This window comes from Coregonus clupeaformis, unplaced genomic scaffold (assembly GCF_020615455.1).
Source record: "Coregonus clupeaformis isolate EN_2021a unplaced genomic scaffold, ASM2061545v1 scaf0210, whole genome shotgun sequence".
In the NCBI taxonomy this organism is placed as follows: domain Eukaryota; kingdom Metazoa; phylum Chordata; class Actinopteri; order Salmoniformes; family Salmonidae; genus Coregonus; species Coregonus clupeaformis.
The window spans coordinates 481,214-508,404 of record NW_025533665.1 but is presented as its reverse complement, the minus strand read 5'-3'; the positions used below and the strand labels follow the sequence as shown (position 1 = coordinate 508,404).

General features: G+C 47.7%; 1 protein-coding gene across 1 annotated transcript in view; it reads left to right on the top strand.

Annotated features, from left to right (window-relative positions):
• Positions 1–2,960: 2,960 nt before the first annotated feature.
• LOC123484170 (probable G-protein coupled receptor 174) overlaps positions 2,961–27,191 on the top strand; it is a 37,020-nt gene continuing 12,789 nt past the window's right edge. Inside the window, exons 1-2 of the mRNA XM_045214180.1 lie at positions 2,961–3,230; positions 23,229–23,722. Coding sequence (XP_045070115.1) covers positions 23,516–23,722 — 207 coding nt within the window. The 5' untranslated portion in view covers positions 2,961–3,230; positions 23,229–23,515. The remainder of the gene's footprint in view (positions 3,231–23,228; positions 23,723–27,191) is intronic.

The window sequence follows — 27,191 nt, the reverse complement described above, 5'->3', positions numbered from 1 at the left end:
TAGAGAGAGAGTAGAGAGACTAGAGATAATAGAGAGACTAGAGAGAGACTAGAGAGAGAGTAGAGAGACTAGAGAGAGACTAGAGAGAGACTAGAGAGACTAGAGAGACTAGAGAGAGAATAGAGAGACTAGAGAGACACTAGAGAGACTAGAGAGAGAGTAGAGAGAGACTAGAGAGAGAGTAGAGAGAGAGAGAGACTAGAGAGATAGAGAGACTAGAGAGAGACTAGAGAGAGACTAGAGAGACTAGAGAGAGACTAGAGAGAGACTAGAGAGAGACTAGAGAGAGACTAGAGAGAGACTAGAGAGAGACTAGAGAGAGACTAGAGAGAGACTAGAGAGAGGCTAGAGAGAGAGAGACTAGAGAGAGACTAGAGAGAGACTAGAGAGAGAGTAGAGAGACTAGAGAGAGACTAGAGAGAGTAGAGAGAGACTAGAGAGAGAATAGAGAGAGAGACTAGAGAGAGACTAGAGAGAGACTAGAGAGAGACTAGAGAGAGACTAGAGAGAGCTAGAGAGAGACTAGAGAGACTAGAGAGAGATAGAGAGACTAGAGAGACTAGAGAGACTAGAGAGAGACTAGAGAGAGACTAGAGAGACTAGAGAGAGAATAGAGAGAGACTAGAGAGAGACTAGAGAGAGACTAGAGAGACTAGAGAGAGACTAGAGAGACTAGAGAGAACTAGAGAGAGAGACTAGAGAGAGACTAGAGAGACTAGAGAGACTAGAGAGAGACTAGAGAGAGAAGAGAGAGACTAGAGAGACTAGAGAGACTAGAGAGACTAGAGAGAGACTAGAGAGAGACTAGAGAGAGACTAGAGAGACTAGAGAGACTAGAGAGAGAGAGACTAGAGAGAGACTAGAGAGAGATAGAGAGAGACTAGAGAGACTAGAGAGAGACTAGAGAGAGACTAGAGAGAGACTAGAGAGACTAGAGAGAGAGACTAGAGAGACTAGAGAGACGACTAGAGAGACTAGAGAGAGACTAGAGAGAGACTAGAGAGAGACTAGAGAGACTAGAGAGAGACTAGAGAGAGACTAGAGAGAGACTAGAGAGAGAGCTAGAGAGACTAGAGAGAGACTAGAGAGAGACTAGAGAGAGACTAGAGAGAGACTAGAGAGAGACTAGAGAGAGCTAGAGAGAGACTAGAGAGAGACTAGAGAGAGAGACTAGAGAGAGACTAGAGAGAAGAGACTAGAGAGACTAGAGAGAGCTAGAGAGCAGAGAGACTGAGACAGAGAGAGACTAGAGAGAGACTAGAGAGACTAGAGAGAGTAGAGAGAGACTAGAGAGAGACTAGGGAGATAAGAGAGAGAGAGAGACTAGAGAGAGACTAGAGATAGAGAGAGAGAGACTAGAGAGAGACTAGAGAGAGACTAGAGAGAGACTAGAGAGAGAGTAGAGAGACTAGAGATAATAGAGAGACTAGAGAGACTAGAGAGACTAGAGAGAGACTAGAGAGAGACTAGAGAGACTAGAGAGACTAGAGAGACTAGAGAGAGACTAGAGAGAGACTAGAGAGAGACTAGAGAGACTAGAGAGAGACTAGAGAGAGAATAGAGAGAGACTAGAGAGACTAGAGAGAGACTAGAGAGAGACTAGAGAGAGACTAGAGAGACTAGAGAGAGACTAGAGAGAGACTAGAGAGAGACTAGAGAGACTAGAGAGAGACTAGAGAGAGACTAGAGAGACTAGAGAGAGAGACTAGAGAGAGACTAGAGAGAGACTAGAGAGACTAGAGAGAGAGTAGAGAGAGAATAGAGAGAGACTAGACAGAGAGTAGAGAGAGAGACTAGAGAGAGACTAGAGAGAGACTAGAGAGAGACTAGAGAGAGACTAGAGAGAGACTAGAGAGAGACTAGAGAGAGACTAGAGAGACTAGAGAGACTAGAGAGAGACTAGAGAGACTAGAGAGAGAGTAGAGAGAGAATAGAGAGAGACTAGAGAGAGAATAGAGAGAGAGAGACTAGAGAGAGACTAGAGAGAGACTAGAGAGAGACTAGAGAGAGACTAGAGAGACTAGAGAGAGACTAGAGAGACTAGAGAGACTAGAGAGAGAGTAGAGAGAGAATAGAGAGAGACTAGAGAGAGACTAGAGAGAGACTAGAGAGAGACTAGAGAGAGACTAGAGAGACTAGAGAGACTAGAGAGAGACTAGAGAGAGAAGACTAGAGAGAGAGAGAGAGAGAATAGAGAGAGACTAGAGAGAGATAGAGAGACTAGAGAGAGACTAGAGAGAGACTAGAGAGACTAGAGAGACTAGAGAGAGACTAGAGAGAGACTAGAGATAATAGAGAGACTAGAGAGACTAGAGAGACTAGAGAGAGACTAGAGAGACTATAGAGACTAGAGAGACTAGAGAGAGACTAGAGAGAGAGTAGAGAGACTAGAGAGACTAGAGAGAGACTAGAGAGAGACTAGAGAGAGACTAGAGAGAGAGAGAGAGAGACTAGAGAGAATAGAGAGAGACTAGAGAGAGAGTAGAGAGACTAGAGTGAATAGAGAGAGACTAGAGAGAGACTACAGAGAGACTAGAGAGAGACTAGAGAGAGAGAGAGACTAGAGAGAGAATAGAGAGAATAGAGAGAGACTAGAGAGAGACTAGAAATAATAGAGATACTATAGAGATTAGAGAGAGACTAGAGAGATAATATAGAGAGATTGGAGAGTCTAGAGAGGGAGTAGAGAGAATAGAGAGATTACAGGAAGACACTCCAGTGATTCTGAGAACAGAAGTGATGCTTTCCAACAGCCACTGTAAACCACACCCCCAAACTCACACAGGAAGCTCTATCTGAGATCAACTTGAGAGAGAGAGGGGGGGAGAGACAGACAGAGTCAGAGAGCGAGAGATAGAGATAGAGATAGAGACAGAGAGAGAGAGAGAGAGAGAGAGAGAGAGAGAGAGAGAGAGAGAGAGAGAGAGAGAGAGAGAGAGACAGAGACAGAGACAGAGCGCGAGAGAGGGAGCAAGAGAGAGAGAGAGTCACACAGTACACACTGATAGAAACAGAGTGAGACAGTGAGTGGTAAAAGAGACAGTGTAGTGATACTGATCAGGAGAAAAGAAGAAGAACGGAGAAACAGACTGAAAGAAAGTTAGACCAGGAGGGCAGAGAGAGAGACGGAGAGAGAAAGATAGAGAGAGAGGCAACATGTGTCTGGTGTGATATCGTTCTACTGTTTCCCTCTAAATAGACTGAGAGACGAAGCATGAGGACAGGCTGAGGTGAGATACAACACTAACAACTATACCGTTACGTGTGAGTGTGGTGTATGATGGGAAAAGGGACAACAGACTGCTTTAGCTGTGTAGTCATGCCTCATGTTGTAGTCAGGTGTAGTCATGCCTCATGTTGTAGTCAGGTGTAGTCATGCCTCATGTTGTAGTCAGGTGTAGTCATGCCTCATGTTGTAGTCAGGTGTAGTCATGCCTCAGGGTGTAGTCAGGTGTAGTCATGCCTCATGTTGTAGTCAGGTGTAGTCATGCCTCATGTTGTAGTCAGGTGTAGTCATGCCTCATGTTGTAGTCAGGTGTGGTCATGCCTCATGTTGTAGTCAGGTGTAGTCATGCCTCAGGGTGTAGTCAGGTGTAGTCATGCCTCATGTTGTAGTCAGGTGTAGTCATGCCTCATGTTGTGGTCAGGTGTAGTCATGCCTCAGGGTGTAGTCAGGTGTAGTCATGCCTCATGTTGTGGTCAGGTGTAGTCATACCTCAGGGTGTAGTCAGGTGTAGTCATGCCTCATGTTGTAGTCAGGTGTAGTCATGCCTCATGATGTAGTCAGGTGTAGTCATGCCTCATGTTGTAGTCAGGTGTAGTCATGCCTCAGGGTGTAGTCAGGTGTAGTCATGCCTCATGTTGTAGTCAGGTGTAGTCATGCCTCATGTTGTAGTCAGGTGTAGTCATGCCTCAGGGTGTAGTCAGGTGTAGTCATGCCTCATGTTGTAGTCAGGTGTAGTCATGCCTCAGGGTGTAGTCAGGTGTAGTCATGCCTCATGTTGTAGTCAGGTGTAGTCATGCCTCATGTTGTGGTCAGGTGTAGTCATGCCTCAGGGTGTAGTCAGGTGTAGTCATGCCTCATGTTGTGGTCAGGTGTAGTCATACCTCAGGGTGTAGTCAGGTGTAGTCATGCCTCATGTTGTAGTCAGGTGTAGTCATGCCTCATGTTGTAGTTAGGTGTAGTCATGCCTCATGTTGTAGTCAGGTGTAGTCATGCCTCATGTTGTAGTCAGGTGTAGTCATGGAAATGGCGCCACACCAAACTGGAAGTCTTCCGACTAGCTTGGAAAGACAGTACCGTGCAGTACCGAAGAGCCCTCACTGCTGCTCGATCATCCTACTTTTCCAACTTAATTGAGGAAAATAAGAACAATCCAAAATTTCTTTTTGATACTGTTGCAAAGCTAACTAAAAAGCAGCATTCCCCAAGAGAGGATGGCTTTCACTTCAGCAGTGATAAATTCATGAACTTCTTTGAGGAAAAGATCATGACCATTAGAAAGCAAATTACTGGACTCCTCTTTGAATCTGCGTATTCCTCCAGGGCTTAGCTGTCCTGGATCTGCACAGCTCTGCGAGGGCCTGGGATCGGGAGAGACACTTAAGTGTTTTAGTACTATATCTCTTGACACAATGATGAAAATAATCATGGCCTCTAAACCTTCAAGCTGCATACTGGATCCTATTCCTACTAAACTGCTGAAGGAGCTGCTTCCTGTGCTTGGCCCTCCTATGTTGAACATAATAAACAGCTCTCTATCCACCGGATGTGTACCAAACTCACTAAAAGTGGCAGTGATAAAGCCTCTCTTGAAAAAGCCAAACCTTGACCCGGAAAATATAAAAAACTATCGGCCTATATCGAATCTTCCATTCCTCTCAAAAATTTTAGAAAAAGCTGTTGCGCAGCAACTCACTGCCTTTCTGAAGACAAACAATGTATACGAAATGCTTCAGTCTGGTTTTAGACCCCATCATAGCACTGAGACTGCACTTGTGAAGGTGGTAAATGACCTTTTAATGGCGTCAGACCGAGGCTCTGCATCTGTCCTCGTGCTACTAGACCTTAGTGCTGCCTTTGACACCATCGATCACCACATTCTTTTGGAGAGACTGGAAACCCAAATTGGTCTACACGGACAAGTTCTGGCCTGGTTTAGATCCTACCTGTCGGAAAGATATCAGTTTGTCTCTGTGAATGGTCTGTCCTCCGACAAATCAACTGTACATTTCGGTGTTCCTCAAGGTTCCGTTTTAGGACCACTATTGTTTTCACTATATATTTTACCTCTTGGGGATGTTATTCGAAAACATAATGTTAACTTTCACTGCTATGCGGATGACACACAGCTGTACATTTCAATGAAACTGTCACGATCGTCTGAAGAAGCGGACCAATACGCAGCGCGTGGAGTGAACATGATGACTTTATTTAATAAAGCAACCACGAAAAACAACAAATGACGATAGTGAAGTCCTCTGTAACACTGACAGAAACATGGAACAAAAACCCACAACCACAAAGTGAAACCCCACAGTATAAATATGGCTCCCAATCAGAGATAACGAGCCGACAGCTGACACTCGTTACCTCCGATTGGGAGTCATTGACAAAACCTAGAAATAAACCCGACAGAAAAGCAAACATAGAAATACACCCAACAGAAAATGAACAACCCTGGCTCAATAATCAAAGTCCCGGAGCCAGAGTGTCACAGTACCCCCCCCTAAAGGTGCGAACTCCGGGCGCACCAGCATACAGTCTAGGAGAGGGTCTGGGTGGGCGTCTGTCCACGGTGGCGGCTCTGGCACTGGTCGTGGTCCCCACCCCACCATAGTCACTACCCGCTTTAGTAACCTCCTCCACATGACCACCCCCCAACTAAACCCCACAGGATTAAGGGGCAGCACTGGACTAAGAGGCAGCACCGGACTCAGGGGCAGCACCGGACTAAGGGGCAGCACCGGACTAAGGGGCAGCACCGGACTAAGGGGCAGCACCGGGCTAAGGGGCAGCACCGGGCTAAGGAGCAGCACCGGGCTAAGGGGCAGCACCGGGCTAAGGGGCAGTACCGGACTAAGGGGCAGCTCCGGACTAAGGGGCAGCACCGGACTAAGGGGCAGCACCGGACTAAGGGGCAGCACCGGGCTAAGGGGCAGCACCGGGCTAAGGAGCAGCACCGGGCTAAGGGGCAGCATCGGGCTAAGGGGCAGTACCGGACTAAGGGGCAGCTCCGGACTGAATGGCGGATCCTGGCTGGCTGGCTCTGGCGGATCCTGGCTGGCTGGCGGATCCGGGCTGGACGGCTCTGGCGGATCCTGGCTGGACGGCTCTGGCGGATCCTGGCTGGACGGCTCTGGCGGATCCTGGCTGGACGGCTCTGGCGGATCCTGGCTGGACGGCTCTGGCGGATCCTGGCAGGACGGCTCCGGCGGATCCTGGCTGGACGGCTCCGGCGGATCCTGGCTGGACGGCTCCGGCGGATCCTGGCTGGACGGCTCTGGCGGATCCCTTGCTGGACGGCTCTGGCGGATCCTGGCTGGCCGGCTCTGGCGGATCCTGGCAGGGACGGCTCCGGCGGATCCTGGCTGGACGGCTCTGGCGGATCCTGGCTGGACGGCTCTGGCGGATCCTGGCTGGACGGCTCTGGCGGATCCTGGCTGGACGACTCATGGCTGGCCGACGGGTCTGGCTGCTCATGGCTGGCCGACGGATCTGGCTGCTCATGGCTGGCCGACGGATCTGGCTGCTCATGGCTGGCCGACGGATCTGGCTGCTCGTGGCTGGCCGACGGATCTGGCTGCTCATGGCTGGCCGACGGATCTGGCTGCTCATGGCTGGCCGACGGATCTGGCTGCTCATGGCTGGCCGACGGATCTGGCTGCTCATGGCTGGCCGACGGATCTGGCTGCTCATGGCTGGCCGACGGATCTGGCTGCTCATGGCTGGCCGACGGATCTGGCTGCTCACGGCTGGCCGACGGATCTGGCTGCTCATGGCTGGCCGACGGATCTGGCTGCTCGTGGCTGGCCGACGGATCTGGCTGCTCGTGGCTGGCCGACGGATCTGGCTGCTCATGGCTGGCTGACGGATCTGGCTGCTCATGGCTGGCTGACGGATCTGGCTGCTCATGGCTGGCTGACGGATCTGGCTGCTCATGGCTGGCTGACGGATCTGGCTGCTCGCGGCTGGCTGACGGTGCTGGCTGGGCGGCTGGCGGTGGAGGCGGACCCCAGCCTCGGAGAGTGGTCATCACCTCCAGCAGGGCGGTTCCCATCTGCAGGAGCTGCTCTTGCTGGTCCCGAACCTGGGCTTCCAGTCTTGTACGGGCTGCGTCGGCTCCTGCTGATTCCATAGCTGGTGTATGCTTCTGTCTGGCGGAAGGCTCTAGCGGCTCCTGTCTGGCGGAAGGCTCTAGCGGCTCCGGTCTGGCGGACGGCTCTGAAGGCTCATGGCAGACGGGCGGCTTTGCAGGCTCAGTACAGACGGGCGGCTTATGCAGCGCTTGGCAGACGGGCAGTTCAGGCGCCATAGGGCAGACGGGCAGTACAGGCGCCGTTGAGCAGACGGGCAGTTCAGGCGCCCAAGCCATGTGCCCCCCCAAAAAATTTTTTTGGGGTTGCCTCCCGTCCTTCCGACGATAGCCCTGCCGACGCTGTTGCTCCTCTCGCCGTCGCCTCTCCACCGTTTCGCTCCATGGACGGCGATCCATCCCATCCAGGATCTCCTCCCACGTCCAGGACCCTTTTCCGTCCAACAGCTCCTCCCATGTCCAGACCCTTTGCTCCTGGACGCGCTGCTTGGTCCTTTTGTGGTGGGTTTTTTCTGTCTCGATCGTCTGAAGAAGCGGACCAATACGCAGCGCGTGGAGTGAACATGATGACTTTATTTAATAAAGCAACCACGAAAAACAACAAATGACGATAGTGAAGTCCTCTGTAACACTGACAGAAACATGGAACAAAAACCCACAACCACAAAGTGAAACCCCACAGTATAAATATGGCTCCCAATCAGAGATAACGAGCCGACAGCTGACACTCGTTACCTCCGATTGGGAGTCATTGACAAAACCTAGAAATAAACCCGACAGAAAAGCAAACATAGAAATACACCCAACAGAAAATGAACAACCCTGGCTCAATAATCAAAGTCCCGGAGCCAGAGTGTCACAGAAACATGGTGAAGCCCCAAAATTGCCCTCGCTAGAAGCCTGTGTTTCAGACATAAGGAAGTGGATGGCTGAAAACTTTTTACTTTTAAACTCGGACAAAACAGAGATGCTTGTTCTAGGTCCCAAGAAACAAAGAGATCTTCTGTTAAATCTGACAATTCATCTAGATGGTTGTAAAGTCGTCTCAAATAAAACTGTGAAGGACCTCGGTGTTACTCTTGACCCTGATCTCTCTTTTGACGAACATATCAAGACTGTTTCAAGGACAGCTTTTTTCCATCTACGTAACATTGCAAAAATCAGAAATTTTCTGTCCAAAAATGATGCAGAAAATTAATCCATGCATTTGTTACTTCTAGGTTAGACTACTGCAATGCTCTATTTTCCGGCTACCCGGATAAAGCACTAAATAAACTTCAGTTAGTGCTAAATACGGCTGCTAGAATCCTGACTAGAACCAAGAAATTTGATCATATTACTCCAGTGCTAGCTTCCCTACACTGGCTTCCTGTTAAGGCAAGGGCTGATTTCAAGGTTTTACTGTTAACCTATAAAGCGTTACATGGGCTTGCTCCTACCTATCTTTCCGAGTTGGTCCTGCCGTACATACCAATACGTACGCTACGGTCACAAGACGCAGGCCTCCTAATTGTCCCTAGAATTTCTAAGCAAACAGCGGGAGGCAGGGCTTTCTCCTATAGATCTCCATTTTTATGGAACAGTCTGCCTACCCATGTGAGAGACGCAGACTCGGTCTCAACCTTTAAGTCTTTACTGAAGACTTATCTCTTCAGTAGGTCATATGATTGAGTGTAGTCTGGCCCAGGAGTGTGAAGGTGAACGGAAAGGCTGGAGCAACGAACAGCCCTTGCTGTCTCTGCCGGGCCGGTTCCCCTCTCCACTGGGGTTCTCTGCCTCTAACCCTGTTGCAGGGGCTGAGTCACTGGCTTGCTGGTGCTCTTTCATGCCGTCCCTGGGAGGGGTGCGTCACTTGAGTGGGTTGAGTTACTGACGTGATCTTCCTGTCTGGGTTGGCGCCCCCCCTTGGTTTGTGCTGTGGTGGAGACCTCTGTGGGCTATACTCGGCCTTGTCTCAGGATTGTAAGTTGGTGGTTGGGGATATCCCTCTAGTGGTGCGGGGGCTGTGCTTTGGCGGAGTGGGTGGGGTTATATCCTTCCTGTTTGGCCCTGTCCGGGGGTTTCTTCGGATGGGGCCACAGTGTCTCCGGACCGCTCCTGTCTCAGCCTCCAGTATTTATGCTGCAGTAGTTTATGTGTCGGGGGGCTGGGGTTAGTTGGTTATACCTGGAGTACTTCTCCTGTCTTATCCAGTGTCCTGTGTGAATTTAAGTATGCTCTCTCTAATTCTCTCGTTCTCTCTTTCTCTCTGAGAACCTGAGCCCTAGGACCATACGTCAGGACTACCGGGCATGATGACACCTTGCTGTCCCCAGTCCGCCTGGCCTTGCTGCTATTCCAGTTTCAACTGTTCTGCCTGCGGCTACGAAACCCCTACCTGTCCCAGACCTGCTGTTTTCAACTCTTTAATGATCGGCTATGAAAAGCCAACTGAGAGACCTGAGCCCTAGGACCATACGTCGGGACTACCGTCCGTGGTGACTCCTTGCTGTCCCCAGTCCGCCTGGCCTTGCTGCTATTCCAGTTTCAACTGTTCTGCCTGCGGTTATGGAACCCCTACCTGTCCCAGACCTGCTGTTTTCAACTCTTAATGATCGGCTATGAAAAAGCCAACTGAGATTTATTCCTGATTATTATTTGACCATGCTTGTCACTTATGAACATTTTTGAACATCTTGGCATGGTTCTGTTATAATCTCCACCCGGCACAGCCAGAAGAGGACTGGCCACCCCTCATAGCCTGGTTCCTCTCTAGGTTTCTTCCTAGGCTTTCGCCTTTCTAGGGAGTTTTTCCTAGCCACCGTGCTTCTACACCTGCATTACTAGCTGTTTGGGGTTTTAGGCTGGGTTTCTGTACAGCACTTCGAGATATTAGCTGATGTAAGAAGGGCTATATAAAATAAAATTGATTGATTGATTGATGCCTCATGTTGTAGTCAGGTGTAGTCATGCCTCATGTTGTGGTCAGGTGTAGTCATGCCTCAGGGTGTAGTCAGGTGTAGTCATGCCTCATGTTGTGGTCAGGTGTAGTCATACCTCAGGGTGTAGTCAGGTGTAGTCATGCCTCATGTTGTAGTCAGGTGTAGTCATGCCTCATGTTGTAGTTAGGTGTAGTCATGCCTCATGTTGTAGTCAGGTGTAGTCATGCCTCATGATGTAGTCAGGTGTAGTCATGCCTCAGGGTGTAGTCAGGTGTAGTCATGCCTCATGTTGTAGTCAGGTGTAGTCATGCCTCATGTTGTAGTCAGGTGTAGTCATGCCTCATGTTGTGGTCAGGTGTAGTCATGCCTCATGTTGTAGTCAGGTGTAGTCATGCCTCATGATGTAGTCAGGTGTAGTCATGCCTCATGTTGTAGTCAGGTGTAGTCATGCCTCATGTTGTAGTGAGGTGTAGTCATGCCTCATGTTGTAGTCAGGTATAGTCATGCCTCATGTTGTAGTCAGGTGTAGTCATGCCTCATGTTGTAGTCAGGTGTAGTCATGCCTCATGTTGTAGTCAGGTGTAGTCATGCCTCATGTTGTAGTCAGGTATAGTCATGCCTCATGTTGTAGTCAGGTGTAGTCATGCCTCAGGGTGTAGTCAGGTGTAGTCATGCCTCATGTTGTAGTCAGGTGTAGTCATGCCTCATGTTGTAGTCAGGTGTAGTCATGCCTCATGTTGTAGTCAGGTGTAGTCATGCCTCATGTTGTAGTCAGGTGTAGTCATGCCTCATGTTGTAGTCAGGTGTAGTCATGCCTCAGGGTGTAGTCAGGTGTAGTCATGCCTCAGGGTGTAGTCAGGTGTAGTCATGCCTCAGGGTGTAGTCAGGTGTAGTCATGCCTCATGTTGTAGTCAGGTGTAGTCATGCCTCATGTTGTAGTCAGGTGTAGTCATGCCTCATGTTGTAGTCAGGTGTAGTCATGCCTCATGTTGTAGTCAGGTGTAGTCATGCCTCATGTTGTAGTCAGGTGTAGTCATGCCTCAGGGTGTAGTCAGGTGTAGTCATGCCTCATGTTGTAGTCAGGTGTAGTCATGCCTCATGTTGTAGTCAGGTGTAGTCATGCCTCATGTTGTAGTCAGGTGTAGTCATGCCTCAGGGTGTAGTCAGGTGTAGTCATGCCTCATGTTGTAGTCAGGTGTAGTCATGCCTCAGGGTGTAGTCAGGTGTAGTCATGCCTCATGTTGTAGTCAGGTATAGTCATGCCTCATGTTGTAGTCAGGTGTAGTCATGCCTCATGTTGTAGTCAGGTGTAGTCATGCCTCATGTTGTAGTCAGGTGTAGTCATGCCTCATGTTGTAGTCAGGTGTAGTCATGCCTCATGTTGTAGTCAGGTGTAGTCATGCCTCATGTTGTAGTCAGGTGTAGGCATGCCTCAGGGTGTAGTCAGGTGTAGTCATGCCTCATGTTGTAGTCAGGTATAGTCATGCCTCATGTTGTAGTCAGGTGTAGTCATGCCTCATGTTGTAGTCAGGTGTAGTCATGCCTCATGTTGTAGTCAGGTGTAGTCATGCCTCATGTTGTAGTCAGGTGTAGTCATGCCTCATGTTGTAGTCAGGTATAGTCATGCCTCATGTTGTAGTCAGGTGTAGTCATGCCTCATGTTGTAGTCAGGTGTAGTCATGCCTCATGTTGTAGTCAGGTGTAGTCATGCCTCATGTTGTAGTCAGGTGTAGTCATGCCTCATGTTGTAGTCAGGTGTAGTCATGCCTCATGTTGTAGTCAGGTGTAGTCATGCCTCAGGGTGTAGTCAGGTGTAGTCATGCCTCATGTTGTAGTCAGGTATAGTCATGCCTCATGTTGTAGTCAGGTGTAGTCATGCCTCATGTTGTAGTCAGGTGTAGTCATGCCTCATGTTGTAGTCAGGTGTAGTCATGCCTCATGTTGTAGTCAGGTGTAGTCATGCCTCAGGGTGTAGTCAGGTGTAGTCATGCCTCAGGGTGCAGTCAGTGTGTGGCATGGGGAAAGAGTTGGAGGGGGACTTTGGCAGTGTAGTGTTAGGACATCATGAGAATGGGGGTTTGTCCTCTCTCTCTCTCTCTCTCTCTCACACACACACACACACACACACACACACACCCCTTGGCAGTAGATGGTCCAGGCCAGCAGACAGACAGACAGCAGCAGTCCTCAGAGAGATGAGTCAGGGGGAAGAGTTTCTACTCAGTACAGGGTTGTGTTTCTGTCTGTGTGTGTGTGTGTGTGTGTGTGTGTGTGTGTGTGTGTGTGTGTGTGTGTGTGTGTGTGTGTGTGTGTGTGTGTGTGTGTGTGTGTGTGTGCGCGTATGTGTGTGCCAGGTCATCCGTGATAAAAGTCAGTATTCGACGTCCATCCATGTCTGAGGATGTTGGGTGATGTAGTAGAAACCGGCCACTAGGGGCACCAGAGAGCGCTGTTACCTTCATGTAGGTTTGTGTTTTGCTAGAGTTGACAGGGATGGCAGAGAGGAGTAAGCGTTTACCTCTGATTCCAAAAGTTACATGTTTGAATCCCAACTTGATCTCATAGTTACACTTCAGGATTTGGTGTGAATGGATGAACATACATTTTTGACCTGTTAATTCCATGTGGTTACAGGGTTAAAACAGAAACAACTCAAAGGGTTAAGTTTAGGTATTAATTCCGAGTGGTTAAGGTTAGGGCTATGGTTTGAGGAAAGCATCAAACTAAATAATTTGTAAAAATGCGCCGTTTACATTTAGTATCATCAAGAACTCTCCCTGCTTGCTAGAAATTTGTGAAATGCTGTGTTGCAGTGGACTAAGCAGCGTGCTCTTGTTTCGAGCATTGTGGGTTTAAATCCCAGAAACACTAAATCAGCTCCACCACGCACTGGGCCGAAGGTCACCAGAGGAGAGAAGAGAAAGAGAGAGAGAGAAGGACTCTGAGGTAAGATGATTAGAGATGTGAGAAGCAGGGCAGAGAGGAGGGGACAGGGGATGAGGGAGAGGGTGCATGGTTAAAGGCAGGGGGAGCAGAGTGGACGAGGACAGAGGGGAGAGATAATGGAGTATTTGTGCAAATATTTGTGAAATGTTAACGCCTTGATGTGGAGAGTAAACAGATGTCAGAAAGACTGCTAGATAACTGGCCAATTATAGAGGGGGGAGAGATGACAGTAGTCTGGACAGTGTTCAGCTAGACTAGAACAAGAGAGGATCATGGGAGACTGTTGAGTCTATTAGAACAGGAAATAGTTATTCTTCCAGGAAGAGGACCAGAACTAGAGCTGTAAATAATGATTAACCCGGACCCTGACCCTCTGTAAAGGATGACCCTCACCCTGACCCTTCATCGGTTTAGGAATTAGGATTTTCCAAACTTTGGTGTTTGGTTACAGTAGCGCTGTAGGGGGCACTGTCCTTTTAAAGCCACGCCCACCCCAGCTCATATATGGCATTGGTAAGGGACTAGGTACAGATACAGTATATTGTGCTCTGATTGGCTGGGGAGTTGGGTCACATGGTTGTTAGGCCACGCCCAGCTCATATATGGCATTGGTAAGGGACTAGGTACAGATACAGTATATTGTGCTCTGATTGGCTGGGGAGTTGGGTCACAGTATATTGTGCTGTGATTGGCTGGGGAGTTGAACAGGTGGCTCAGCCTGGCACACCGAACATCATACTTTAGTGTTGAGAAATAAGGAAACAATAGATTGGAAACAGCACTAAACCCTTTGGTAATACACATCTGATCTAGGGTAAACAGGGAAAAGATCAAATTTCATTATGGACTAATTTGGAAGAAATTAATATATCCATACACAGTGCATTGGGAAAGTATTCAAACCCCTTCACTTTTTCCAAATGTTGTTACGTTACAGCCTTATTCTAAAATTGATTAAATTATTATTTTTCCCTCATCAATCTACACACAAAGCGAAAACAGACATTTTTGTGAATTTATTAAAAATAATAAACAGAAATTCCTTATTTCCTTAAAATTACATACCCTTTGCTATGAGACTCGAAATTGAGCTCAGGTGCATCCTGTTTCCATTGATCATCCTTGAGATGTTTCTACAACTTGATTAGAGTCCACCGGTGGTAAATTCAATTGATTGGACATGATATATATATATATATATATATATATATATATATCAGTGGGGGAAAAAAGTATTTAGTCAGCCACCAATTGTGCAAGTTCTCCCACTTAAAAAGATGAGAGAGGCCTGTAATTTTCATCATAGGTACACGTCAACTATGACAGACAAAATGAGATTTTTTTTCTCCAGAAAATCACATTGTAGGATTTTTTATGAATTTATTTGCAAATTATGGTGGAAAATAAGTATTTGGTCAATAACAAAAGTTTCTCAATACTTTGTTATATACCCTTTGTTGGCAATGACACAGGTCAAACGTTTTCTGTAAGTCTTCACAAGGTTTTCACACACTGTTGCTGGTATTTTGGCCCATTCCTCCATGCAGATCTACTCTAGAGCAGTGATGTTTTGGGGCTGTCGCTGGGCAACACGGACTTTCAACTCCCTCCAAAGATTTTCTATGGGGTTGAGATCTGGAGACTGGCTAGGCCACTCCAGGACCTTGAAATGCTTCTTACGAAGCCACTCCTTCGTTGCCCTGGCGGTGTGTTTGGGATCATTGTCATGCTGAAAGACCCAGCCACGTTTCATCTTCAATGCCCTTGCTGATGGAAGGAGGTTTTCACTCAAAATCTCACGATACATGGCCCCATTCATTCTTTCCTTTACACGGATCAGTCGTCCTGGTCCCGTTGCAGAAAAACAGCCCCAAAGCATGATGTTTCCACCCCCATGCTTCACAGTAGGTATGGTGTTCTTTGGATGCAACTCAGCATTCTTTGTCCTCCAAACACGACGAGTTGAGTTTTTACAAAAAAATATATTTTGGTTTCATCTGACCATATGACATTCTCCCAATCCTCTTCTGGATCATCCAAATGCACTCTAGCAAACTTCAGACGGGCCTGGACATGTACTGGCTTAAGCAGGGGACACGTCTTGCACTGCAGGATTTGAGTCCCTGGCGGCGTAGTGTGTTACTGATGGTAGGCTTTGTTACTTTGGTCCCAGCTCTCTGCAGGTCATTCACTAGGTCCCCCCGTGTGGTTCTGGGATTTTTGCTCACCGTTCTTGTGATCATTTTGACCCCACGGGGTGAGATCTTGCGTGGAGCCCCAGATCAAGGGAGATTATCAGTGGTCTTCTCCCGAGTGGCGCAGTGGTCTAAGGCACTGCATCGCTGTGCCACTAGAGATCCTGGTTCGAATCCAGGCTCTGTCGTAGCTGGCCACAACCGGGAGACCCATGGGGCGGCGCACAATTGGCCCAGCGTCGTCCAGGGTAGGGGAGGGAATGGCCGGCAGGGATGTAGAGCATGGCGTTTGCAACGCCAGGGTTGTGGGTTCAATTCCCACGGGGGGCCAGTATGAAAAATTTAAAGATAATATAAGTCGCTCTGGATAAGAGCGTCTGCTAAATGACTAAAATGTAATGTAATGTAATGTCTTGTATGTCTTCCATTTCCTAATAATTGCTCCAACAGTTGATTTCTTCAAACCAAGCGGCTTACCTATTGCAGATTCAGTCTTCCCAGCCTGGTGCAGGTCTACAATTTTGTTTCTGGTGTCCTTTGACAGCTCTATGGTCTTGGCCATAGTGGAGTTTGGAGTGTGACTGTTTGAGGTTGTGGACAGGTGTCTTTTATACTGATAACAAGTTCAAACAGGTGCCATTAATACAGGTAACGAGTGGAGGACAGAGGAGCCTCTTAAAGAAGAAGTTACAGGTCTGTGAGAGCCAGAAATCTTGCTTGTTTGTAGGTGACCAAATACTTATTTTCCACCATAATTTGCAAATAAATTCATTAAAAATCCTACAATGTGATTTTCTGGAGAAAAAAAATCTCATTTTGTCTGTCATAGTTGACGTGTACCTATGATGAAAATTACAGGCCTCTCTCATCTTTTTAAGTGGGAGAACTTGCTTAATTGGTGGCTGACTAAATACTTGTTTTCCCCACTGTATAAGGTCCCATTGTTGACAGTGCATGTCAGAGCAAAAACCAAGCCATGAGGTCGAAGGAATTGTCCGTAGAGCTCCGAGACAGGATTGTGTCGAGGCACAGATCTGGGGAAGCGTTCCAAGAAAATGTCTGTAGCATTGAAGGTCCTGAATAACACAGTGGCCTCCATCATTCTTAAATGGAAGAAGTTTGGAACCACCAAGACTCTTCCTAGAGCTGGCCGCCCGGCCAAACTGAGCAATCAGGAGAAAAGGGCCTTGGTCAGGGAGGTGACCAAGAACACAATGGTCATTCTGATAGAGCTCCAGAGTTCCTCTGTGGAGATGGGAGAAGCTTCCAGAAGGACAACCATCTCTGCAGCACTCCACCAATCAGGCCTTTATGGTAGAGTGGCCAGACGGAAGCCACTCCTCAGTAAAAGGCACAAGAAAGCCCACTTGGAGTTTGCCAAAAGGCACCTAAACGACTCTCAGACCATGAGAAACAAGATTCTCTGGTCTGATGAAACCATGATTGAACTCTTTGGCCTGAATGCCAGCATCACGTCTGGAGGAAACCTGGCACCATCCCTACGGGGAAGCATGGTGGTGGCAGCATCATGCTGTGAGGATGTTTTACAGTGGCAGGGAGTGAGAGACTAGTCAGAATCGAGGGAAAGATGAACGGAGCAAAGTAAAGAGAGATCCTTGATGAAAACCAGCTCCAGAGCGCTCAGAACCTCAGATTTGGGCAAAGGTTCACCTTCCAACAGGACAACAACCCTAAGCACACAGCCAAGACAACGCAGGAGTGGCTTCGGGACAAGTCTCTAAATGTCCTTGAGTGGCCCAGCCAGAGCCCGGACTTGAACACGATCAAACATCTCTAGAGAGACCTGAAAATAGCTGTGCAGCGACACTCCCCATCCAACCTGACAAAGCTTGAGATGATCTGCAGAGAAGAATGGGAGAAACTCCCCAAATACAGGTGTGCCATGCTTGTAGTGTCATATCCAAGAAGACTTGAGGCTGTAATTGCTGCCAAAGTTGCATCAACAAAGTACTGAGTAAAGAGTCTGAATACTTATGTGAATGTGATATTTCTGTTTTTTATTTTTAATACATTTGCAAACATTTCTAAAATGCTTTGTCATTATGGGATATTGTGTGTAGATTGATGAGGAAAAAACTATTTAATCAATTTTAGAATAAGGCTGTAACCTAACAAAATGTGGAAAAAGTCAAGGGGTCTGAATTCTTTCCGAATGCACTGTATGTCTAAAAGATACATCTGGATTCAGAACATCATGATAATGTTGACGACCTAACCACCTCCGTCACCGGCTTCATAAAGAAATGCATCAGCGATGTTGTCCCCACAGTGAAGGTTTGCTGCTTCCCCAATCAAAAGACCTGGATTAACATTGAGGTTGGCACTAAACCAAAGGATAGGGCTACCGCACACAGGGCCATCGCAGACAACCCTGTGGCTACGGCCTCCGTAGAATCATCAAACAAGCAAAAGGACATTATAGGAATAAGGTGGAATCATATTACATGGCTTTGGGGGGGGTCGAGAGCTTCAAGTTCCTCGTGTCCAAATCACTCGTGCACAGTCACAAAGTTGAAAAGGCTTGTCATGGGCCCTCAAGAGGGCACGACAACACCTTTTCCCCCTCAGGACACTGAAAAGATTTGGCATGGGTCCCCAGATCCTCAAAAGGTTTTAAAGCTGCACCATTGAGAGCATCTTGACTGTCTGTATCACTGCTTGGTATGGCAATAGCACCACCCTCGATCGCATGGCGCTACAGAGGGTGGTGCAGACAGCTGGGCCAAGCTCCCTGACATCCAGGACATCAGGCGGAGTAAGGAAGGCCCGGAAAATCGATAAAGACTCCAGCCACCCAAGATATAGACTGTTCTCTCTGCTACCACACGGTAAGCGGTACCAGAGAGCCAAGTCTGACACCAGCAGGCTCCTGAACAGCTTCTATCCCCAAGTCATAAGACTCTAAATAGCTAACAGAACGGCTACACAGACTATCTGACTTGACCCTTGTATTTTGTTTTTAATTTTTGCACTGTCTCTATGGACACTAACAGGACTCTAAACACTCACACACACTGACATTCGCGGGTTTATATTTCTTCTGCGCAGCAGTCTGAGCTGCGCGCCCTTACAGTTTAGAGGGAATGTTGCGCCATGTTGATTTTGTACACCCACACTAGACGCGATCAGGTCACTAAGGTTGAAATTTCAAAACAAACTCTGAACCAACTATATTCATTTGGGGACAGGTCGAAAAGCATTAAACATTGGGTTGTTATTTTACCTGAAATGCACAAGGTCCTCTACTCCGACAATGAATCCACAGACAAAAGGGTAAACATAGTTAGTTTCTAATAATCTCTCCTCCTTCAGTCTTCTTCTTCTTCTGACTTTATATGGCGGTTGGCAGCAACTTTATGGTGCATCACCAACTGGACTGGAGTGTGGACCTCAGTTCATCTTTCAATCACCCACGTGGGTATATCCTCCTAAAAACCAATGAGGAGATGGGAGAGGCGGGACTTGCAGCGCGTCAAGCGTCACAAATAGAACCAAGTTCTATTTTAGCGCCTGGCTATGCAGACGCTCGTTGACGCCCGCAAGCAGTGTGGTCAGCATGACTCTCTCTCTCACACACACACACACACACACACACACACACACACACACACACACACACACACACACACACACACACACACACACTGCTGCTACTCTGTTTATCATACATCATGATGCCTAGTCACCTTACCCCTATACATACAGTATCTACCTCTATCACTCCAGTATCCCTGCACATTGTTAATATGGTACTGGAACTGACCCTGTAACTGACCCTATACATTATATATATTCTTACTTTCTCCTGTTCTCTCATTTCTTATTTTTATTTCTCCTGTGTTTTTGTTCTAGCTTGTTATTTTTAGTACTATTGATATTGATTACTGCATTGTTGGGGTTAGAGCCTACAAGAAAGGTATTTCACTGTTAGGGACTCAACCCTCACCCTAACCCTCTGTAAGGGACTCAACCCTCACCCTAACCCTCTGTAAGGGACTCAACTCTCACCCTAACCCTCTGTAAGGGACTCAACCCTCACCCTAACTCTCTGTAAGGGACTCAACCCTCACCCTAACTCTCTGTAAGGGACTCAACCCTCACCCTAACTCTCTGTAAGGGACTCAACCCTCACCCTAACTCTCTGTAAAGGACTCAACCCTCACCCTAACCCTCTGTAAGGGACTCAACCCTCGCCCTAACCCTCTGTAAGGGACTCAACCCTCACCCTAACTCTCTGTAAGGGACTCAACCCTCACCCTAACTCTCTGTAAGGGACTCAACCCTCACCCTAACTCTCTGTAAGGGACTCAACCCTCACCCTAACCCTCTGTAAGGGACTCAACCCTCACCCTAACTCTCTGTAAGGGACTCAACCCTCACCCTAACCCTCTGTAAGGGACTCAACCCTCACCCTAACTCTCTGTAAGGGACTCAACCCTCACCCTAACTCTCTGTAAGGGACTCAACCCTCACCCTAACTCTCTGTAAAGGACTCAACCCTCACCCTAACTCTCTGTAAGGGACTCAACCCTCACCCTAACCCTCTGTAAGGGACTCAACCCTCACCCTGACCCTTAACCCTAACTCTCCTCATACTGGACTTGTGAGAACAGGAAATACTTATTTGTTAATGAACAAAACAAAAGAGAGAGAGAGCGATGAGTCCGGGGTTTCATCCTTGCTCTCAACTTGCGCCGGGTGGCGTGCTGCCCGGGAAATGGTCCTCTTCCTTTGGGGAAAAGAACAGGAAGAGAGAGAGACAGGTGAGTCAAACATTGCCTAGTATCTTCTTTGTCGTTGGATCGAGGTGTTTATCATACTCAATCCGTTTTTTATTTATTTCACCTTTATTTAACCAGGTAAGCCAGTTGAGAACAAGTTCTCATTTACAACTGCGACCTGGCCAAGATAAAGCAAAGCAGTGCGATAAAAACAACAACACAGAGTTACATATGGGGTAAACAAAACATAAAGTCAAAAATACAACAGAAAATATATATACAGTGTGTGCAAATGTAGTAAGTTATGGAGGTAAGGCAATAAATAGGCCATAGTGCAAAATAGTTAACATTTCGTATTAACACTGGAATGATAGATGTGCAAAAGATGATGTGCAAATAGAGATACTGGGGTGCAAATTAGCAAAATAAATAACAATATGGGGATGAGGTAGTTTGGTGGGCTAATTTCAGAATGGCTGTGTACAGGTGCAGTGATCGGTAAGCTGCTCTGACAACTGATGCTTAAAGTTAGTGAGGGAGATAAGAGTCTCCAGCTTCAGATATTTCTGCAGTTCGTTCCAGTCATTGGCAGCAGAGAACTGGAAGGAATGGCGGCCAAAGGAGTTGTTGGCTTTGGGGATGACCAGTGAGATATACCTGCTGGAGCGCATACTACGGGTGGGTGTTGCTATGGTGACCAGTGAGCTAAGATAAGACAGGGATTTGCCTAGCAGTGATTTATAGATGACCTGGAGCCAGTGGGTTTGGCGACGAATATGTAGTGAGGACCAGCCAACAAGAGCGTACAGGTCACAATGGTGGGTAGTATATAGGGCTTTGGTGACAAAACGGATGGCACTGTGATAGACTACATCCAATTTGCTGAGTAGAGTGTTGGAGGCTATTTTGTAAATGACATCGCCGAAGTCAAGGATCGGTAGGATAGTTAGTTTTACGAGGGCATGTTTGGCAGCATGAGTGAAGGAGGCTTTGTTGCGAAATAGGAAGCCGATTCTAGATCTAACTTTTGATTGGAGATGCTTAATGTGAGTCTGGAAGGAGAGTTTACAGTCTAACCAGACACCTAGGTATTTGTAGTTGTCCACATACTCTAGGTCAGACCCGCCGAGAGTAGTGATTCTAGTCGGGTGTGCGGGTGCAAGCAGCGTTCGGTTGAAGAGCATGCATTTAGTTTTACTAGTGTTTAAGAGCAGTTGGAGGCTACAGAAGGAGTGTTGTATGGCGTTGAAGCTCGTTTGGAGGTTTGTTAACACAGTGTCCAATGAAGGGTCAGATGTATACAAAATGGTGTCGTCCGCATAGAGGTGAATCCGAGCGTCACCAGCAGCAAGAGCGACATCATTGATATACACAGAGAATAGAGTCGGCCCGATAATTGAACCCTGTGGCACCCCCATAGAGACTGCCAGAGGTCCAGACAACAGGCCCTCCGATTTGACACATTGAACTCTATCTGAGAAGTAGTTGGTGAACCAGGCGAGGCAGTCATTTGAGAAACCAAGGCTATTTAGTCTGCCAATAAGAATGCGGTGGTTGACAGAGTCGAAAGCCTTGGCCAGGTCGATGAAGACGGCTGTGCAGTACTGTCTTTTATCGATCACGGTTATAATATCGTTTAGGACCTTGAGCGTGGCTGAGGTGCACCCATGACCAGCTCGGAAACCGGATTGCATAGCGGAGAAGGTACGGTGGGATTCGAAATGGTCGGTGATCTGTTTGTTAACTACTTTCGAAAGGCAGGGCAGGATGGATATAGGTCTGTAACAGTTTGGATCTAGAGTGTCACCCCCTTTGAAGAGGGGGATGACCGCGGCAGCTTTCCAATCTCTGGGGATCTCAGACGTTACGAAAGAGAGGTTGAACAGGCTAGTAATAGGGGTTGCGACAATTTCGGTGGCTAATTTTAGAAAGAAAGGGTCCAGATTGTCTAGCCCAGCTGATTTGTAGGGGTCCTTTCAGAACAAGGCATTTATTATTACTATTATTATTTATATAATCATTATATTCTAGTATGTATTTAGCTAATCACTGCAGTTTCACACCTTACTACACACCTTCCACAGTCAACACATTATTTGTTGCAGCACAGACAACTACCCTATGGGGTGGAACATTTGACTGCAGCTGCCGTGTGTGAGTGCGTGAGTGTGCGTGCATGCTAGTTCCAGGAAGTCACCTGTTTTTACCTTTGACAGGATAACAAGATGCAAAACAGACAGATCAAAACAGACAGATCAAAAACAACATAAACAACACAAACACTGTCCTACTGTACTTGTTGTGAGGCTGGGGACAAACACTGTCCTACTGTACTTGTTGTGAGGTTGGGGACAAACACTGTCCTACTGTACTTGTTGTGAGGTTGGGGACAAACACTGTCCTACTGTACTTGTTGTGAGGCTGGGGACAAACACTGTCCTACTGTACTTGTTGTGAGGTTGGGGACAAACACTGTCCTACTGAACTTGTTGTGAGGTTGGGGACAAACACTGTCCTACTGTACTTGTTGTGAGGTTGGGGACAAACACTGTCCTACTGTACTTGTTGTGAGGCTGGGGACAAACACTGTCCTACTGTACTTGTTGTGAGGCTGGGGACAAACACTGTCCTACTGTACTTGTTGTGAGGCTGGGGACAAACACTGTCCTACTGTACTTGTTGTGAGGTTGGGGACAAACACTGTCCTACTGTACTTGTTGTGAGGCTGGGGACAAACACTGTCCTACTGTACTTGTTGTGAGGCTGGGGACAAACACTGTCCTACTGAACTTGTTGTGAGGCTGGGGACAAACACTGTCCTACTGTACTTGTTGTGAGGGTGGAGCGTGGCTGGGTGAGGTTGGAGCGTGGCTGGGTGATGGTGGAGCGTGGCTGGGTGATGGTGGAGCGTGGCTGGGTGAGGTTGGAGCGTGGCTGGGTGAGGGTGGAGCGTGGCTGGGTGAGGGTGTCTCATAGCGCCTGCATTCTATTCTGAAATGTTCCTCTGAAAACATTTCTATATAATATTGTGTTTCTCTGCACTAGTTAGTTACCTGCCAGGGACGCAGACAACTACTGACTACCTTTACTTTACTGTCTGTCTTTCAGGAGCCCTAATCCTGAGACTGGGACTTAGAGAAGAGGGCAGTCACACATGCTGCTCAGGATGATCTGAGATGGTCAGATTATATACAGCCATGAACAGCAGTCTGGACGCACCTGGGTAGACTTGAATGGACGCACAGACCTGAACACTCCTGGACAAATAAATAGACCTGCACTCAGAAGCCTGACCACACTGAGACATCCTCTGCTCTGAACGAGCCTCACCATTGGCCAGCCAGGTGACTGACACACGTCCTGACCAGTGGCTGAGCCCGGTGGGCAGGGTTAAGATGAGCCTCTCCAATGAAAGCTGTGGTAGTAGCATTGAGGACCTGCGGAGCTACCAACATCACGTTTATGCGGTTGTCTACAGCGTCATCCTGGCCCCGGGCCTTCTGGGTAATGTCCTGGCTCTCTGGGTGTTCCAGGCATATGTCAGGGAGACCAAGAGAGGAGTGGTGTTTATGATGAACCTGGCTGTAGCTGATCTCTTGCAGGTAACTATAGAATATATACATTATATATATACAGTGAGGGAAAAAAGTATTTGATCCCCTGCTGATTTTGTACGTTTACCCACTGACAAAGAAATTATCAGTCTATAATTTTAATGGTAGGTTTATTTGAACAGTGAGAGACAGAATAACAACAACAAAATCCAGAAAAACGCATGTCAAAAATGTTATGAATTGATTTGCATTTTAATGAGGGAAATAAGTATTTGACCCCTCTGCAAAACATGACTTAGTACTTGGTGGCAAAACCCTTGTTGGCAATCACAGAGGTCAGACGTTTCTTGTAGTTGGCCACCAGGTTTGCACACATCTCAGGAGAGATTTTGTCCCACTCCTCTTTGCAGATCTTCTCCAAGTCATTAAGGTTTCGAGGCTGACGTTTGGCAACTCGAACCTTCAGCTCCCTCCACAGATTTTCTATGGGATTAAGGTCTGGAGACTGGCTAGGCCACTCCAGGACCTTAATATGCTTCTTCTTGAGCCACTCCTTTGTTGCCTTGGCCGTGTGTTTTGGGTCATTGTCATTCTGGAATACCCATCCACAACCCATTTTCAATGCCCTTGCTGAGGGAAGGAGGTTCTCACCCAAGATTTGACGGTACATGGCCCCGTCCATCGTCCCTTTGATGCGGTGAAGTTGTCCTGTCCCCTTAGCAGAAAAACACCCCCAAAGCATAATGTTTCCACCTCCATGTTTGTCGGTGGGGATGGTGTTCTTGGGGTCATAGGCAGCATTCCTCCTCCTCCAAACACGGCGAGTTGAGTTGATGCCAAAGAGCTCGATTTTGGTCTCATCTGACCACAACACTTTCACCCAGTTCTCCTCTGAATCATTCAGATGTTCATTGGCAAACTTCAGACGGCCCTGTATATGTGCTTTCTTGAGCAGGAGGACCTTGCGGGCGCTGCAGGATTTCAGTCCTTCATGGCGTAGTGTGTTACCAATTGTTTTCTTGGTGACTATGGTCCCAGCTGCCTTGAGATCATTGACAAGATCCTCCCGTGTAGTTCTGGGCTGATTCCTCACCGTTCTCATGATCATTGCAACTCCACGAGGTGAGATCTTGCATGGAGCCCCAGGCCGAGGAAGATTGACAGTTGTTTTGTGTTTCTTCCATTTGCGAATAATTGCACCAACTGTTGTCACCTTCTCACCAAGCTGCTTGGCGATGGTCTTGTAGCCCATTCCAGCCTTGTGTAGGTCTACAATCTTGTTCCTGACATCCTTGGAGAGCTCTTTGGTCTTGGCCATGGTGGAGAGTTTGGAATCTGATTGACTGATTGCTTCTGTGGACAGGTGTCTTTTATACAGGTACAGTGGGGAAAAAAAGTATTTAGTCAGCCACCAATTGTGCAAGTTCTCCCATTTAAAAAGATGAGAGAGGCCTGTCATTTTCATCATAGGTACACGTCAACTATGACAGACAAATTGAGAAAAAAAAATCGAGAAAATCACATTGTAGGATTTTTAATGAATTTATTTGCAAATTATGGTGGAAAATAAGTATTTGGTCACCTACAAACAAGCAAGATTTCTGGCTCTCACAGACCTGTAACTTCTTCTTTAAGAGGCTCCTCTGTCCTCCACTCGTTACCTGTATTAATGGCACCTGTTTGAACGTGTTATCAGTATAAAAGACACCTGTCCACAATCTCAAACAGTCACACTCCAAACTCCACTATGGCCAAGACCAAAGAGCTGTCAAAGGACACCAGAAACAAAATTGTAGACCTGCACCAGGCTGGGAAGACTGAATCTGCAATAGGTAAGCTGCTTGGTTTTAAGAAATCAACTGTGGGAGCAATTATTAGGAAATGGAAGACATACAAGACCACTGATAATCTCCCTCGATCTGGGGCTCCACGCAAGATCTCACCCCGTGGGGTCAAAATGATCACAAGAACGGTGAGCAAAAATCCCAGAACCACACGGGGGGACCTAGTGAATGACCTGCAGAGAGCTGGGACCAAAGTAACAAAGTCTACCATCAGTAACACACTACGCCGCCAGGGACTCAAATCCTGCAGTGCAGACGTGTCCCCCTGCTTAAGCCAGTACATGTCCATGCCCGTCTGAAGTTTGCTAGAGTGCATTTGGATGATCCAGAAGAGGATTGGGAGAATGTCATATGTCATATGGTCAGATGAAACCAAAATAGAACTTGTCGTGTTTGGAGGACAAAGAATGCTGAGTTGCATCCAAAGAACACCATACCTACTGTGAAGCATGGGGGTGGAAACATCATGCTTTGGGGCTGTTTTTCTGCAAAGGCACCAGGACGACTGATCCGTGTAAAGGAAAGAATGAATGGGGCCATGTATCGTGTGATTTTGAGTGAAAACCTCCTTCCATCAGCAAGGGCATTGAAGATTAAACGTGGCTGGGTCTTTCAGCATGACAATGATCCCAAACACACCGCCCGGGCAACGAAGGAGTGGCTTCGCAAGAAGCATTTCAGGGTCCTGGAGTGGCCTAGCCAGTCTCCAGATCTCAACCCCATAGAAAATCTTTGGAGGGAGTTGAAAGTCTGTGTTGCCCAGCGACAGCCCCAAAACATCACTGCTCTAGAGGAGATCTGCATGGAGGAATGGGCCAAAATACCAGCAACAGTGTGTGAAAACCTTGTGAAGACTTACAGAAAACGTTTGACCTGTGTCATTGCCAACAAAGTGTCACGATCGTAGAAAGGAGCAGACCAAAGCGCAGCGTGTTGAGCGAACATCGTAGACTTTATTATTAAAGAAACCACGATAAAAACAATAAACCACGATCATGAAGTCCTCAGTGACACGACTGAAACGGAAACAAAAACCCACAATTCCCACAGGAAAACATTCAGAATAAATATGGCTCCCAATCAGAGATAACGAGCCGACAGCTGACACTCGTTACCTCCGATTGGGAGTCATAGACCAAACCTAGAAATACAACCAACAGAAAGGCAAACCTAGAAATACCAAACCAAAACCCAACAAAACAAAATACACCCTAAATGAAAATAACAACCCTGGCTCAACAATCAGAGTCCCTGGAGCCAGAGTGTTACAGTACCCCCCCCTAAAGGTGCGCACTCCGGGCGCACCAGCATACAGTCTCGGGAGGGTCTGGGTGGGCGTCTGTCCACGGTGGCGGTTCTGGCCCTGGTCGTGGTCCCCACCCCACCTTAGTCACCACCCGCTTCCCTAGCCTCCTCCACATGACCACCCTCCAACTTACTCCACCTGGATTTAGGGGCAGCACCGGGCTAAGGGACAGCACCTGGCTGGACGGCTCATGGCAGGCTGAAGGATCTGGCTGCTCATGGCTGGCTGACGGATCTGGCTGCTCATGGCTGGCCGACGGATCTGGCTGCTCATGGCTGGCCGACGGATCTGGCTGCTCATGGCTGGCCGAAGGCTCTGGCTGCTCATGGCTGGCGGAAGGCTCTGGCTGATCCTGTCTGGCAGAAGG